Source organism: Sander vitreus, chromosome 6 (genome assembly GCF_031162955.1).
Source record: "Sander vitreus isolate 19-12246 chromosome 6, sanVit1, whole genome shotgun sequence".
Classification (NCBI taxonomy): domain Eukaryota; kingdom Metazoa; phylum Chordata; class Actinopteri; order Perciformes; family Percidae; genus Sander; species Sander vitreus.
The window spans coordinates 23,523,895-23,541,197 of NC_135860.1; the positions used below are offsets into that span (position 1 = coordinate 23,523,895).

The 17,303-nt window shown below is 39.9% G+C and overlaps 4 protein-coding genes across 5 annotated transcripts in view; 1 reads left to right on the forward strand and 3 right to left on the reverse strand.

Moving 5' to 3' along the window:
* Nucleotides 1-6,396, reverse strand: part of sdha (succinate dehydrogenase complex, subunit A, flavoprotein (Fp)) — a 12,848-nt gene extending 6,452 nt beyond the window's left edge. Inside the window, exons 1-7 of the mRNA XM_078253523.1 lie at nt 6,290-6,396; nt 5,609-5,689; nt 5,168-5,329; nt 4,790-4,933; nt 4,087-4,251; nt 3,827-3,975; nt 3,582-3,706 (exon numbers count right to left, since the gene is read on the reverse strand). Of these exons, the coding sequence (XP_078109649.1) occupies nt 3,582-3,706; nt 3,827-3,975; nt 4,087-4,251; nt 4,790-4,933; nt 5,168-5,329; nt 5,609-5,689; nt 6,290-6,352 (889 nt within the window). The 5' untranslated portion in view covers nt 6,353-6,396. The remainder of the gene's footprint in view (nt 1-3,581; nt 3,707-3,826; nt 3,976-4,086; nt 4,252-4,789; nt 4,934-5,167; nt 5,330-5,608; nt 5,690-6,289) is intronic.
* A 217-nt stretch (nt 6,397-6,613) lies between these two features.
* Nucleotides 6,614-10,252, forward strand: LOC144519969 (coiled-coil domain-containing protein 127-like). 2 transcript variants are annotated; one of them, XM_078253524.1, is made up of 4 exons: nt 6,614-6,687; nt 7,246-7,385; nt 8,025-8,269; nt 8,632-10,252. In XM_078253524.1, exons 2-4 carry the CDS (start codon nt 7,256-7,258, stop codon nt 9,076-9,078), a joined length of 822 nt encoding a protein of 273 aa, XP_078109650.1. In that variant the 5' UTR covers nt 6,614-6,687; nt 7,246-7,255; the 3' UTR covers nt 9,079-10,252. The 2 variants fall into 2 exon arrangements, with proteins under 2 accessions (XP_078109650.1, XP_078109651.1); XM_078253525.1 differs by lacking the exon at nt 6,614-6,687 and adding an exon at nt 6,945-7,061.
* Nucleotides 10,253-11,127: 875 nt separating this feature from the next.
* On the reverse strand, nt 11,128-12,801 carry LOC144519042 (telethonin). The gene is made up of 2 exons (XM_078251922.1): nt 12,668-12,801; nt 11,128-11,488 (listed from the first exon to the last, which is right to left on the reverse strand). The coding sequence occupies exons 1-2, from the start codon at nt 12,799-12,801 to the stop codon at nt 11,128-11,130; spliced, it is 495 nt and encodes a 164-aa protein (XP_078108048.1).
* Nucleotides 12,802-14,632: 1,831 nt separating this feature from the next.
* Nucleotides 14,633-16,575, reverse strand: mrpl32 (mitochondrial ribosomal protein L32). The gene is made up of 3 exons (XM_078251923.1): nt 16,394-16,575; nt 15,940-16,136; nt 14,633-15,281 (listed from the first exon to the last, which is right to left on the reverse strand). The coding sequence occupies exons 1-3, from the start codon at nt 16,488-16,490 to the stop codon at nt 15,030-15,032; spliced, it is 546 nt and encodes a 181-aa protein (XP_078108049.1). The 5' UTR covers nt 16,491-16,575; the 3' UTR covers nt 14,633-15,029.
* Nucleotides 16,576-17,303: the final 728 nt, after the last annotated feature.

The window sequence follows — 17,303 nt, forward strand, 5'->3', positions numbered from 1 at the left end:
TATAAGGTCAACAGTGTGAACATATTCTCAAAGCTTTGTTATGACACAATATTGTTATCAATAAAAACTATAACAGTGTGCTTTGGGACTGAACAGTGATAAGTATATATACACTCGGCATTAACAATGTCATTTTACTCCAGAATCTCTCTCTCAAGCACCTGAAAATTGTTACTTTTTACCCTCAAATTATTTGTATTGCTCATATTCATTCAATGCATTAGTTAGAAAAAGGAATACAAATATTAGTAATCAAGATTTCTCTGATATAACACATTTTTACACAACCCCCTCAGCTAGTTAAGCTACTGTCTTTATTGTTGTATAAGGTTCTACAGTAAAAAACAGGTTGATATTATTTTCATCGGCTGGCTAATGAGAATGTCTACAGTTATTCTGGTGGTTCACTCCAGTCTTCACAGCACAGACTGTAAAACGCTTCACAGTCAAAGGCTTTGGAACTATTTTACTTATGGTGCATCTTATATAGAAAGGCGAGAACAATCTGCAATTGCTCAGCCTTTAGTGACCTCCCACAGGCCACATCACAGGGCAACTTCATACATAACTGAAGAGTCCGGTGTCAAATGTCCAGCAGGAACCAAAATAAAGATGACCACTTGTCTTTATGTCAGCAGGGCCTGCTATTAGAGCTCAATGTAAACAGCCAGGCCTGAACACACTTATGGATCAGCCCAGAATTAGGAAGGTGAAATACATGTAGGATGCATTAACTTACAACCAGAGATAATCAGTGCTTACACTAGTGGTGGGAATCTCTTGGCACCTCATGATTCGATTCCGATTCAGAAGCCAACGATTCGAATTCTAAACCGATTATGTACATTTCCATGCGGGATTTTTTAAAATATACATATAAATCTGAGTTTGCTACTCAGAGTTTGCTAATCACTTCCTAGACAAAGCTTAGATTTTGACGTATACAGTATTTGTCACACACAAGTTTTAATGAAATGTTTGGTCTACTGAGGTTTTTGTTTTGGAGTCATTCCATGCTTAAGCCTTAAACATGCTTGTGAAAGTCACCTTCTCTTAGAGCTGGGCAATATATCGATATTATATCGATATTGTGATATGGGACTAGATATCGTCTTAGATTTTGGATATCGTAATATGGCATAAGTGTTGTCTTTTCCTGGTTTTAAAGGCTGCATTACAGTAAAGTGATGTCGATTTCTGAACTTACAAGACTGTTCTATTATTTGCCTTTACCCACTTACTTTATATATATATATATATATATATATATATATATATATATATATATATATATATATATATATATATTAAATCGCATCGCGATTAACGCTTTAATGCTGACAGCCATATATATATATATATATACACACACACACAGGTGCTGGTCATATAATTAGAATATCATGAAAAAGTTGATTTATTTCAGTAATTCCATTCAAAAAGTGAAACTTGTATAATGTATACATTCATTCCACACAGACTGATATATTTTAAGTGTTTATTTCTTTTAATTTTGATGATTATAACTGACAACTAATGAAAACCCCAAATTCAGTATCTCAGAAAATTAGAATATTGTGACAAGGTTCAATATTGAAGACACCTGGTGCCACACTCTAATCAGCTAATTAACTCAAAACACCTGCAAAGGCCTTTAAGTGGTCTCTCAGTCTGGTTCTGTAGGCTACACAATCATGGGGAAGACTGCTGACTTGACAGATGTCCAAAAGATGACCATTGACACCTTGCACAAGGAGGGCAAGACACAAAAGGTCATTGCTAAAGAGGCTGGCTGTTCACAGAGCTCTGTGTCCAAGCACATTGATAGAGAGGCGAAGGGAAGGAAAAGATGTGGTAGAAAAAAGTGTACAAGCAATAGGGATAACCGCACCCTGGAGAGGATTGTGAAACAAAACCCATTCAAAAATGTGGGGGATATTCACAAAGAGTGGACTGCAGCTGGAGTCAGTGCTTCAAGAACCACCACGCACAGACGTAAGACATAGGTTTCAGCTGTCGCATTCCTTGTGTCAAGCCACTCCTGAACAGGACACAGCATCAGAAGCGTCTCACCTGGGCTAAAGACAAAAAGGACTGGACTGCTACTGAGTGAAAGTACATTTTGCATTTCCTTTGGAAATCAAGGTCCCAGAGTCTGGAGGAAGAGAGGCGAGGCACAGAATCCACGTTGCTTGAAGCTCAGTGTAAAGTTTCCACAGTCAGTGATGGTTTGGGGTGCCATGTCATCTGCTGGTGTTGGTCCACTGTGTTTTCTGAGGTCCAGGGTCAACGCAGCCGTCTACCAGGAAGTTTTAGAGCACTTCATGCTTCCTGCTGCTGACCAACTTTATGGAGATGCAGATTTCATTTTCCAACAGGACTTGGCACCTGCACACAGTGCCAAAGCTACCAGTACCTGGTTTAAGGACCATGGTATCCCTGTTCTTAATTGGCCAGCAAACTCGCCTGACCTTAACCCTATAGAAAATCTATGGGGTATTGTGAAGAGGAAGATGCGATGCTCCAGACCCAACAATGCAGAAGAGCTGAAGGCCACTATCAGAGCAACCTGGGCTCTCATAACACCTGAGCAGTGCCACAGACTGATCGACTCCATGCCACGGTGCATTGCTGCAGTAATTCAGGCAAAAGGAGCCCCAACTAAGTATTGAGTGCTGTACATGCTCATACTTTTCATGTTCATACTTTTCAGTTGGCCAACATTTCTAAAAATCCTTTTTTGTAATGGTCTTAAGTAATATTCTAATTTTCAGAGATACTGAATTTGGGATTTTCATTAGTTGTCAGTTATAATCATCACAATTAAAAGAAATGAACATTTGAAATATATCATTCTGTGTGTGATGAACGAATATAATCTACAAATTTCACTTTTTGAATGGAATTACTGACATAAATCAACTTTTTCATGATATTCTAATTATATGACCAGCACCTGTACATACACAAAATTTAATTTTTGTTTCCTTTTGGCCATTTTTGTGTATTTTTTGTCTGCACTCTTGCCTAAACTCTAAGTTGTTGTCCATTATCCCGTCCTCTTTCAGTCACTCTGTTTTCTGATTTGTACTTGTCTGGAGACAGTAACTTTTAAATAAAAATCAACACATTTAAATCGATTATTAACTTATCAGAATCGATAATCGAATCGTTCTAGAGAGAATTGTGATGCATCTAAGAATCGATTATTTTTCCCACCCCTAGCTTACACCTCTCAGTATCTTTTAATTTGTCTGTAGTAAAATTAAAACTGAAAAGGGGAACAGAGGATGGCAATAACCAGCCCACATAAGGACAAACAGACTGAATGAAACACAGTTGGCACCATTTCTAGTCTTATCACATTTTTACAGCTAGACAATAAAATAACCGACTTTAAACGGTCATTGACAGCATACCTTTACAAGGTGAAATTACTATAAATAATCTAGAGCTGCTAGTATGTAGCTGTTGTGAAGCTTTTAAGACCGGCTTTCGGAATTTATTTTGTTGCTTTTTACGCTTCAATAAAACTATTTTATGACGTGGGTTTAATAAGTTAATACGTTTATTTTTCTCACCAGTGGGATGGAACTGTACAAACTCCAAATCCTGGCAGGGCAGGCCAGCTCTGGTCACCATTGCATTTCCATCTCCTGTACTAGTGTGGGCAGATGTGCAGCTGAAAAAGGTTCTTCCATAACCCCTGGAACGAAAAATATAACTCATGTATAAACTTCCATACACTTTTGTCAATTGTCTCATATCCACTTATATATAAATGAAATTAATTCTGTTTTTTGCAAACCGTGAGTGTGATACCTACCCAGTAGCAATGACAGTATTCTGGGCTCTAAAGCGGTGAATAGATCCGTCCTCCATGCAGAGAGCGATCACTCCTTTACACTCTCCGTTTTCCATCAGCAGGTCCAGGGCAAAGTACTCCACAAAGTAACTGGTATCGTAACGAAGCGACTGAAAGAAAGAAAGAAAGAAAGAAAGAAAGACAGACATACATGAACTTCATGGTACTTTATGTAATGAACTGAGTAAAAGAAAAGATGCAGAACAAGTGTGTGGACTTACCCGTCCATAAAGTGTATGCAGTAGTGAGTGCCCTGTCCTGTCTGCTACGCAGCAGCAGCGGTGGGCCTGGCCTCCTTTTCCAAACTTGAGACTCTGACCGCCAAAGGCCCTCTGGTAGATCTTCCCATCTTCAGTGCGGCTGAAGGGCATGCCAAAGTTCTCCAGCTGGAAAAGAGGCACAGCAACTTGAGGTTGAGATTTGCAGCTGTGTCATACATGTAGGTGGAAAGAGCCATGATGCTGTGACGCAACAATGAAAATTTGTTAATTAAAAAAACCCACAAAGTAACATAAAATACAGTCTGGCTGGGCGCCCGGAGAGCTCAGTTGGTAGAGCGGGCCCCCATATATAGAGGTTTACTCCTTGACGCAGCGGGCCCGTTCGACTCCGACCTGCGGCCCTTTGCTGCATGTCATTCCCCCCTCTCTCTCCCCTTTCATTTCTTTACCTGCCCTGACAATAAAGGCCTAAAAATGCGCAAGAAATAATCTTAAAAAAATATAAATATATATATATATATATATATATATATATATATATATATATATATATATATATATATATATATATATATACACACACACACATATACATACATACACAGTGCTGGGACAAAGCCTTACTTCCGGCACTCTCTTAATCTCAATGGGATCAATAGGGCAACTGTTGTGTGTGTGTATGTGTATGTGTGTGAAACCTTACCTCCACTACGGCTGCAGGAGCCTGCTCTGTCATGTAGTGGATAGCGTCCTGGTCTCCCAGCCAATCAGATCCCTTCACTGTGTCATAGAAATGCCACCTCCAGTCATCACCCTCCATGTTGCCCAGAGCTGCATTGATCCCACCCTGTGAACCAGGACATTGTTCAGAAATCCAATGCAATGCAATCAAAAAAGAAAGAGCTCTAATGTTGATTATGTTTATATGAAGACTTGGATTTACATTTAAAAAAAAAAAAAAAAAATCGGTACGGGGTTGTGAGTTTGTTAAATCCCAGTGTAATTAATGCAGAGGGATTTCAGCCTGATGAAATTCTGCAGAAAAGAAACCATAAATATAATCATTAACGTGTTATTATACCTGTGCAGCGACAGTGTGAGACCTGGTGGGGAAAAGCTTGGTGACACAGGCAGTGTTGAAGCCAGCCTCGGACAGGCCAAAGGCTGCCCTAAGTCCTGCTCCTCCAGCTCCTACCACCACAGCATCAAATTCATGATCCACTACTGGGTACTGAGTAGAAATCTGAAAACAATGAACAAAGTAAACGTCCACTAATGAGCAGCTCGCACATAATGGAAATCATTATAGTCATGGAGTGCTATGAGTATGCATAGTTTTAGTTTAACACCAGTTTCAGGCCACTAGTCTATATAATTAAAAGGTAGTAACTTTGTTATTGACACCTGATGCTGCAGTGAACAGAATAAGTACTATAGACTCACATTTCTATCATGTATAATACCCTATCATGCATTCACACTAATAACCCTATTAAATGTTGATCTACATAAGAGTACCTACATCATCTGATATTTTGGCACTTTTCTTGCCATAGACGGAAAAGTGAAAGTTCCTGGATCCATGAACAGCAGCAGCAGGGACCTGGCAGAAAAGAAAACAATTTCTATAAGTGGAAAATTCAAAACATAAGCAGCACCATTGCAACATTAACCATACTGACGGCTGCATGCCTGCAGAAAACATTGCCTACTCTTCTGATACGCATACTGTTAACTTTAATCACATAGTGAAGGCAGCTTTAAATGCATATTCCTAATAACACTTCCATAACAATCCATAAAAAAATACAACATTAATAGTTGCCTCTAAAGATATTTGCAGTGTATCCTTTAACATTGGCTAGCTTACTCACAGTAGCTAAGACTGTTTACCACAAGGGCAACTGAAGTAACTCTTGTAAAAATGTAGACACAAATACAGTTTCCTTAAAACATTTATCTCTACTTATAATGTAAAACAAACAGAGATGATACAGACACATGTAACATTTTGTTATTGAAAACATTATCATGTTATTGAAACACCCTAGCTATAGCTTCCGCAAGCCAGAATCTGCCAGTTACGAAAGCTGAAAGTGCTGCAGAATTTTTCCTTTCAGCGTTAAAAAAAAGACAATTAAAACGCATAATCAGAGCACACGTAGATATATGAGATATTTAGTATCCATCTGCTACTACTTACTGATCTAGTTTTAGATAATACCCTCTTGGAGAGGAGAAGGGAGGCAGCACGGACACTGGCCATGTTGTCAGTTGAAGGAGCGATTCTGAGCTACGGCCGAGGATAAGCTATTCCGTAGCAATGGACCAAACCAATCTCCGAAAATGGGGGTATGGCTTATGTTACACCTAATGGTTATACTTTAAAAACCTTTATTAACGTGATTAAACTGCAAAAAACAGCATTTATTGTTGTATAAAGCATCCAGATAAATACACATAGACTTTAACTTTTACACCTAATGGGTTCTTTGTACAAGTGGCTTCCCACGAAATACCCCCGGTCGGTATAGATGGACATTTATATAACCAGGGTGTGCAGGAACAAATGCATAAGTGACCTTAGACTTTTCATTCAAGGTGAGACACAGCACCATATATATTTAACAGACGTACGCCGACTTGTAGTCGGATTTACAAAACTATTTTGTCCCGTGTTTTGTTTGTATGAAATAATCTAAATGTTAGCTAGCAGGTTAGCTCATAGCTACTAGCCTTGTTTGTGGTTAGCATAGACAGTATATAAGGTGGTTAGCTGGGCTGTCAAACTGTCAGACTGGTGTTGTTGCTGCCTGTCGCAGTGTTTTGGTAAATGCTTACAAGCTAATTGTTAACGAACTTAGTTAAACTTGCACATCTATAGTGCTTAGTTGCAACACCATTTCACAAATGACCCACATTCTGCCAAGACATGTCAACGTTTTAAAATAGCTTTTTAGTGAATCCAAAGACAGGTGATTACTGCAGTGTGTGATTGAAAATACCGTGCTGCTACTTTAGCAGCACCTTTTCTTCTGTTTTGCAAAATGTAAACATTTATCATAATGTCAACTGATGTTTTTTTGTCTCCCATGTATGTATGTATGTATGTATGTGTGTGTGTGTGTGTGTGTGTGTGTGTGTGTGTGTTTGTCACAGCATCCTCCATATGAACAACTTGAATGACCCCCCCAGATGGAACATCCAACCAGACCCCAGAGGAAGGGGGGCGGGGGCCGGTGATGGCAACCAATGGAACTACGCCCTGCTGGTCCCTATGCTGGGGCTGGCTGCATTTCGTAAGTTACACAAAGAGATGTGTCTATAGGTGTGTCTGTGGTGAGATAACAGCTATGTGTTTATGTAAGCTGATTGAGTTTGTATGAGATCCACCTCTGAAATGTGTGGAGTTTTTTTGTTGCTTTAAATTGTCATATTAGTAACCAACTCTCTGGGAAGTGCACAGTCTTGTATAAATGTGTAATATACATCTTAACGGGGACTTTCTCTTTTCTTATGAGATTGCCAAATGACATAGGTAGACATTATATACAAAATATATTTATTATATATAATCCTCCTTCTTTCAAACAATTAAATGCCACCTGTCTGCGTTGGGCAATAGAACTTAAAAATAATATCTGAAAATGTAACTGGAGGATTTGTCAGCACTCCCAATTAAATGCAGATCCTAAAAATGTAGCCAGTAGTTTTTTACTGGACACGCAAACGCATCAAGTTTACTAGAGACAGGTGATGATAGCCATGTTAACTGTACTAACGTTGTCAAACTTGGGACACAAGCAGGTGTTACAAGACTGTCGCCCCAATCGGCCTAGGCTTCAAGACATGTTGGTTAAGAAAAAAATTGCTTGAGATTGTTGTAACATATCTCTAATTATCTCAAAACATGTTTTTAACTTCCACCGTGCCCTTAGGTTGGATCTGGACCAGGGAGTCTCAGAGGGAGATCCAGCAGGTCAGAGCCCAGTATGACAAAGACGTGTCCACAATAAAAAGTGAGATGGAGGCAACGTACCGGGAGACACTGACAGATAGGCGCAGGGCAGTAGCCACACTAGAGCTGGAGCTGGAGAAGGAGCGACAGAGGGTCAAAGGTTACAAGCAGGCCCTGGTCTCACAGAGCCATCAGCTGATGGAAGAACGGAAACAGTTACATCAGGTAGAATCTTGTCTTGCTATCTATTTCTGATGTTGTGCATGTTTCTCTTCGAACCTGTAGCCTCTCCTGCGCTAGTCTTGCATTGCCAGACCTATCTCCACAGCACTGTGTCAGATATGGAGTATGGTCTGGCTACAACGCCAATCTACTCTGCGATAGGGAGAAAAAAACGCTCTGGCTTGTTTGTATTTCTTTAAACCAATCACAACCGTCCTGGGTGGCACTAAGTCGAGACAGCAAGAGCAGAGGGACATCCGGCGGCTTGAGAGACTCGCCGGATGTCAGGCTTTATCCCAGCAATGTTCATGCTTTGAGCCAGACTACTCCTGCATAAACCAAAACACTGTCTTGTCCCTTACAAGGAGCGTGAGGTCTTGGAGGAAGAGAAGCAAAGGCTGGTAAAGTCCGGTGCTGCAGGGGCGGTGCTGCATCACGCCCTGGAACGAGAGAACAACTGGTACCAGCGAGCCACCGCCATGCTGAAGGAGCTAGAGGGTCAGCTTGTGGAGCGCCAGAATGCCTACTGTTCCCTCGTCCAACCGCGAGATCAGCGACTGGAGATGGAAAAGAACATGCTGCTAAAGGTCGTCAAAAACCCCATCGGGGCGGAACTGGATCTAGAGTCCGATCTGAAAGATATTTTTAAGAGAGATAAGCACTGTGCGGACCTGCTAAACATGGACAAGAGGAAGAATGGAAGCCTCATGTGGGTGTACCTCAAGTACTGGCAGCTGCAAGTCACCGTCCAGAAACACAAGAGAGCTGAAGAAGCCATATTAGGAGAGAAAATCCAGTCTCACACAAAGTGACAAACGCAAGCATTTGACTTTGAAGAAGGATGAAAGTATGTGGATCAGGAATGGAAAATGCATGCATTATTTTGTGTAATTATCTTTACTTGATAGGGATGTTATGGAAACGCACAAGAGGTAACGCCAACAAGATAATGTTCCGCATCTGGAAGTTCCTCCCCTGATCTCAGAGTTTAAAAAAAAAGAGGCATTTTAAGCTTGCTTAAATACAATACGGTATTACCATAACTTCAGAAGCCCCAGTTAAGTCTCATTAGCTTTAAATTACTGTGTGAAAATGCATAATGATAAAAATGCACTAGGATCATTCAGGTGATATCCATATTGGATGCACATCTGATGTTAAATACATAGAACATTTGGTCGTAACATTTGTGTTGAATAAACTTCTCCCAGTGCCATGAATTACTGCTACCTTCATATATTGTACGTCTGGACATTTTTGTTCCCATGCTTCAGTTATGACTTTAGGGAGCTTTTTAAAGCCTCAGTTATGAATTTAGGGCTGCCATTAACTGTTCCCATGTGATGTGATATTACACATCTCTTTGTTGCTGCAAGTGTCTTCAGAAAAACAACTGAACAAAACAGCCAGGAATCCTTAACACGTTGACAAGAATATTTGTGATGGACTACTGCTGGAGATATTTATCATGATATCTGTTGCACTTAATTTGTTTTTCTGTCCATGACTTAGAGTCTCCTTCCATCTATGACATTGTGTCTTTACACTCTGACGTGTGTTGCCATTTATGATACGGTACATGGCCTAAAGCCAATAATAATAGTGTGTCTGTTTCTGATCACTGGTTTTAATGTCTAGTCTTCAATGCAGGTTTGTGGGAACTTTTTAAAGATCAGAGACACAGGACACTGAAGGTGCATCGAAATAAGGGAATAGAGCACAAAGTAGTGCTCAGTACTGCAACACCTTACCACAATACTGCAACAAAAATAGCCACCCTTTTACTTCACACTTCACCCATGTAATGAAAGGATTAGCTAAAGCTGTAGCATTTCTATAAAGTTACCAAGCCTCCCTACGCTGCAATGTTTTTGTTTGGACCATAACTTGGTGATTAAGTGCTTGATATAATGCCATAAATTCAAATGTACTGACTCTAACCACTCTGTGAAATCCTCCTAATAAATCCCTGGTTTAAGAACTTCATTTCCAGGCTTCTCTTGTTTTCTCCTTAGAATCTCCAATGTTTAAAATGCTACATTTACCTAAGTACTATACATATAAGCCCACCGATGGTCAGATGTTGTCTTACCACAGGGGGGTGCTACCACTGTGTTTGTATCCTGAAGAATGCTGATTGAATACGAAGCTATGTGAAAGCTTATAATGCATACAGAAAAGAAAACAGTATGCAACAGGAATAAATGGAAACAATTGGCGCATTACATAACACTCCTTCTGATTCTGTAGTCCCAACCATAACATAGCACATGTATGTAAAGTTATTTGTTGTATTTTCGTTTCGTTTCACTAAGCTTTGCAAGGTATGGAAATCACTGACAATGACAAACATAGTCCACAACCATTGTAAAGAATCTGTGTCAGAATGTGTTTATATCTACAATACAGTATACCATTACATTTGTTTGCAAAGTATAGCACATGATTTATGGATTAATCAATTCAGCATTATTCCACCTTCTTAAAGATTATAATTTGGTAACTGGATTAGGAGAAAATCTAGTCAATCTCTCCTAAAATAAGTTAACACTCCTGGGAAGAAGAATACAAGATACATTTTCTGTCTTGGCCTTTTGTTTGGATGCATAGATTGTTAAAGAAAAAAATATATTTTATACAGTCATTGTTTGGATGATACTAAAATATCAAGATATTTTTACATACATAAAAACAATACTCATGAGGCATATCATCAGGAGATACAATTTTTAGTTTTTCTTTAGATAGTTACACAATATACAACTTAGAAGTACAATTTAATTTATTACCAGTGTGCACATTAAAAGTACAAAGGCTTCGTTATGTTTCCTGAACCTTTAAATGCCTTCCACCTCCTTGCTTCACTCCCTCCTCTGCACCCTAAGAGAGCTTTCTCTTGGTGAGGACATCAGGCTCGAGGCTCTGAAGTTCACTCGGACTGGCTTGCTGAGGTCCTGAGTTATTGCAGTCACTTCCTGTGTATCCACTCCTTTATTCCCCTTCCCTAGTATAACTGGCTTTTGTTCTGTGCACCCAAAGGTGGTTTTGGCATGATGTAGGTCCCTGCTGGTGTTGAAGAGGGGCAGCTGGTGCTCTGTCATGCCTCTGCTGTCGCTGCCCAGCCTCAGCTTCTGGCTGAGACTCCTTTCGACCATGAAGTGGATCACCTGCTGCTGCTTGTAACTCTCTCTACGAATGTTGTCTGTCTCTGACAGTGTCAGCCTGAAACACATTACCACACACCAGATATAGGATTTTTAATCGACTTTCTGCAGTGCCTGAAATGGGCCACCACTACTTACCAGTACTGAGTACTGGCACTTCTGATTTTTATCATTTTGAAATTTTTGGCCTTCATTTGATGATTGAGAGCTGAAGACAGGAAAGGGGGGAGAGAGAGGGAATGACATGCAGCAAAGGACTCGAACCCTGGGCTGCTGCGGTAAGGACTGAGCCTTAATACATGGGCCACACGCTCCACCAGGTGAGCTACCAGGGCGCCCTGAGTACACTTACTTCTAATTGTTATTAAAAGTTTTATTAATAGGCTGATATTTATACTCAAATATGCTATATATCATAATTTATTGGGGGAAACCAAGCAATTCTATGTAAAATCAAACCTTCAGCACCCCCATATAGCCAGAATAGAATGATTCTTTGTTTCATAGCAACATTTTCAGACACTATGATGATTCTACTGTGAGATTGGTAGTCAAATCAGGCTCCTTAGATTGAATCGCTGAATAGTCCACTATTCGGGGTCACCCCTACAAGATATACCTATGAATATAAATATATCCAAGACACATGCGAAGATCATTTAATGGAACTGCTGAATTAGGGTACTGGCAACTTTTTTTAGTCCAATTCAGGCACTGGCTCTCTGTAATACACTAAAGAAGAGTGGTGCTGTGATCATATCTCTTTCACATTCTTTGCATAGTATAGACAATAGGGCTAAATCCACACTGAATTACTCAAGGAGAAGCCTGCTGCTTCACTGCTCTTTGTTAGTTAAAACTTTAAAGCCGGTCACATTTTTGACCACATCACATTACATATTACAGGTGTTTTCCTTTAACGGTCACAGGCAACACCTGCAATGACATCGCTGATCAGGGTGACGTCATGAAGTGCAAGTTGCCTGAAATTTTCAATCCAAAACAAGGCAGTGCTGCTGCACTTTTCAGCCCTACTGTATGTCAATCACTCTGGATTTTACCCTCCACAACGTGTCCATGTCATGTGTTTACAGTAAAAACATAATGAGCGCATGGGCTGCTCTGTTGTCCATTACCCTCTATCCTGCTGCTTGTCACAACATACTGAGCACCACACCGTACACATCTACAAATACTTCCCAAAGTTCAAGCAGAATGTCAAGTGAGAACAACCTACTTGTATTGTGGTCTCGTTTCAAGGACCAAGCTCAGCCAGCATGCTTGGTAGCTCTCCTTCTTCCACTGGTTTTCCTCCTGAAGATCACAGTAGGAGTTCAGCAGGTAGCAGCCTCCTCTGCTCACACAGTGCATGGTGGGATTGTGTCGAGGGTGTGAATGTCCGTAACTTCTATGTGTAAAAAGTGAGCATGTACCAAGACAAACTTCTGTCTGACTTTACTTGCATAAAACTTAAGGGAGACAGATACAACAAGCGATCAAACCATGTGTCATCATCAATGTGTGTACCAAGTAGTCTGTTTGGCAATGTCTTAAATATCCAGTCTTGTTTCTATTTTTACTCCACTGCATCACTTTGTAGTGAATGTAGTGAATGTCCTCGCTCCATGGATTGTGAAGGATGGTTTTCATTTGAAAATGAGCTCTTCCCATGACACGAGTCAACTATATGAACCCACAGATTTCATATGTTGAACTCATTTGTGTTGTATCATGTACTGTAGATAAAAAGAGAAGTCATCTTAAAAAAAAAGTAATCTTAAATGACACAAACAACCTGATCTTGTTCAACTTACCCCAGTGTACCTTTGGATTCTTTGTATTATGGTGTGGGTTTGATCATGTGCATGTGAGTATAGGTTTAGGGAAATGTGTTTACGTCCATACTATAAGTGCATATTTGTGTTGACAGACGAATGAAATAACTAATCTGCTTGAATGACATGGATCCAGGGTTCATCGCATCAGGTCAAAGAAAAAATCCTCCAACTCCTCAGATGTCTCTCACATAGACCACATGTCTCAGGAAGGAAACAGCTGACGGCAATCAGATCACTGACTGACAGTCATAATCCAACTCATTAATCCAAAGCTACGTTATTTCCTTGGCCAAAGACGTGTTACAGACGATGAAATGTATGTTTGTTGTGACTGACTGACTGACTGAGTTTTAGAAAAGTTCTCTGCTCTGCATTTAATATGTGAATAGTTTATTCTCGTCTGTAATGTCATTATTCCATACTGTCTGGGAGTGTGGAATAAATGAGAGAGATGTATGCAGAGTTCCGAGTTCAACATATGTGTTTCCAGTATCTTTTTTATTTTAGTTATAATTGATGGATGTGAAAAAAAGGTTTTGGAGGCAGGTACCGTGCTGGACTTCTGTATTTGGAGCTACTTAAAAAGTAATTTGATGCCACACTGAATTCCTGACCTTTTAATTACATAATTCTGTTCTTATGTAAGTTCACAGCTCATTTAAGGATGTGAATATCTAATATTTTGACACAGATACAAAGATTACTTGTGCTGTCAGGAGGACGTTTCATCAAAGCGTGTGGTTGAAACTGAATCGGAGGGTGTATGATAGAGTGACGGAGGCAGCGTAAGGTATGCTGGACTCATCCCAGCAAAAACAGTCTGTTCCCACAACAGAAGAGCCACTGTATTACATGGATTCAGTTTGATGCTGCATCCTGACTAATAGACGTTGCTGGGGCAACGCAAACGTACATTCGTAAACAAAAAACAGGCATCTCTTCACATTTAGAAGTGGCAAAAAGTTTTCCATCACGAGGAGGCAATTCTACAGCCAAGTCATCTAATGTAGAATGATATTTGATAGGTTTTTTAATATGAGCAGGAATATTATTGGGACACATTCATAGTCAGAATGTATGTATCAATTGCATATGGTTTTTCCATCTTTAATTAAGACAAAACTACATTTGTGTGTAAACCGGTTATGCCTATTTTTGCATTCAATTTTCATCCGTTTTTAAGGTTGGAATTGGACCACACCAATCAGGTTTAATCAGAGGGGTGTAAAAGTTGTTATAGAGGACGCTGACACTCTTAATCCTCCTTTATTATGCAAAATAAAATTATAGTTCATAAAAAACTATGTTGCTGTTTCCTATTGTATCATGAAGTGGAGGTGAACAAACTCAAAGTATATATAAGATTTTTTTCTTTTCAAATAATGAATTTATTATTCAAACATTCAAATATACAGTAAATTTGTCTCAGTCAAAAATATGACAAAAGGTTGAACCAATGACAAAAAAAAAAGCTGTCTCATACTATGATGTGCCTCGCATCGACGATATAGCAGAGAATGTTCACAGAGAACGTAAGTCTGATGCGCCAGTATTTATCACGGTTCCTGGTATCAGTGCTGATCAAACAATCCTTTTATGTTAGTTGTTTGTGGAAGCAAAACTGATAAATAAGCCTCACTATTTACTGAATAACAGACTGGATAAAATATGCTGTTTACTACATAATATAAAGAATAAGTGTCTGACCAGACCTGTGTCAAACTCAAGGTATGTATCACACACAGCATTAATATCCCGGCTTCAGTAGCTGAACCAGGCAGGCCTCTTCCTTGGTCTCTCCACAATCCTCTTGTCTTTGTCCTGGTGACTTGGCGTTTCACCCTCGTACAGCACGACAGTCTCCACAGTCGGGGCCTTCAGGGGGCCGCCTTCCATAGCTTTTATCTGTTGACGAATCACAGCCGTCTCCCTGCAAACCTTTGCGTAACAGAAGCCACACATGATATGTTTCTGCTTCAAGTGGCCACACTCTGGACAAGGCTCGATGTTGGGCTGAGAGAGAGAGAGAGAGACAGAAACTGTGGGTCAAACAATGTAATGGCAAGACTGTTTCTAAATGACTTCTGACATATCTGGTATTTTCTGTACAGCAATTTCTTGTTACTTATTGGCCAATTTATAAACCAATGCTGATATATGCGCGATCAGCTAATATCAACCGGTAATACCAGCCTGCCTCTACTGAGGATGTTAACATTTACTTATCTTGGTTCTGTTTCAAAATGTTCTGCTGTTACTTAAAATTACTTTAGGTCAGATATTGATTTCAAATCATGTAAAACAGGCTTGCACACTGATAAAAGCATCAATTATACAGAATTTGAAGTGCACAATCTCATCTGTAATTCAGCATACAAGGACAAATATGTCCTTGTATGCTGAGGCATAACCTTCTTGAACAACTTCTTAATTAGACTGTTCACAACAAAGTTGTGCGGATAATTGTGATTGATGAAATGTATATTGATACAATTTTTCTAAACGGCTCCTATTTTATTATTAAGTGTATGATCTGATGCAGAGCATAGTTATTATTGAGGAATATTAATCACTGACTCACACTAAGTACAGATAGTAGGTAGCTCTCTAAGTAATAACAATCCGTTAGGTTTATGGGTAATACGACCTTTTAAGAGGATCCAAAGTGTACCTGGACTTTTAGGAGTTTGCTGTCAGCTCTCCTCCTGGTGCGGTTGATCTCTATAGTGCGTCTCTTCTTCGGTGCTGCCATCCATAGGATGCCGTCTAGGACGCCGGGAGTCGGCTCCGGGCTCTGCTGCTCCTCACGTTCCTCCTCCCCGGCGAGCTGAGGCAGGAGGCTGGGGCCACTCACTGCCAGCGCTGGAGCTGCACACAGGGAAAACATTGTAGGCTAACTGCTATTTACTGCAACCCCAGTCAATCAGTTCAGCATGACCAGATGCTAAATGTAGAGGCAGCTGAGGTAAGACGACAATCAAACACAGGTGGTAGACAAAGGTAGCGTATTTAAACTTTGGATGAAATGTATGTATTTGTGTGCGTCAGTCAGTCAGGGACATGGCTTATTACAATGATTAGCAATAACGTCAGCAGCCGTCCTGAGCTCCAGTCAGTAAACTCACCCAGTTGTCTGTCTAGTCCGGCCGCCTGCAGAAGTCTGCTTTCAATGTGTAGCAAAGAGCATCTGAGGCTGTGCACTAAAGCGGCTAAATTCATCATTTTGGTTGTCAGCACGCTTCTTTTCCATCCAACATGTCAAACAGCTCACGGTCACTTAGGTTTGCTACGTCATCAAACAGCGACAACAAACTATACTTCTTTTGTTTAATTCCTGGCAGGCAAAATAAGCGTAGGCGTCGTACTGCCGTCTAGCGGCCATTTGTCTAAACGTCACCCTTTGGTGCAGGTTATAACGCGTCCATGGTTCAATACTGCTACTCCCATGGTTTAGAGCAGGGTTCTTCAACGTGTTTTAAGCCAAAGACCCTTAACTGAAAAAAGATGGAGCAGGGACCCCCTACTACATATATTTTATGAAATAAAGTTGCATATTAACTACAATAGCTACAATAACGTGTAGGGCAGCCTAATGCCTTTAAAAATACATGTTTGCGTATAATATTAAGCTATTCAGATGAATAATTGTTGGCATGATTTTATAAATTATGTTTTAATGCTAAACATACATGTGGCACACATCTGTGGATGGCCTTAGTGACTACCTTGACTATAAGCCAGTAAGCAGTGGGGATTTATATTTGCTAATAATATGTTGGATTCATGTTAAGACTTGTAAAATTTTTGATAAAACTTTCAAAATTTAACAATCATTTTGAGGCCCCCTTGCATTGACTCTGAGGACCTCCTAGGGGTCCCAGACCCCCTGTTGAAGACTCCATGGTTTAGAGTAATTCAACAAAACGCTTTCCAAGTAAATTCTCCAAACCAAGTAGATCCTGTGCTCTATGAGCTATTTTATGATATTTTAATAGTCTGAACTAAATAAAGCTTTTGCATCCAGTTATTATCTCT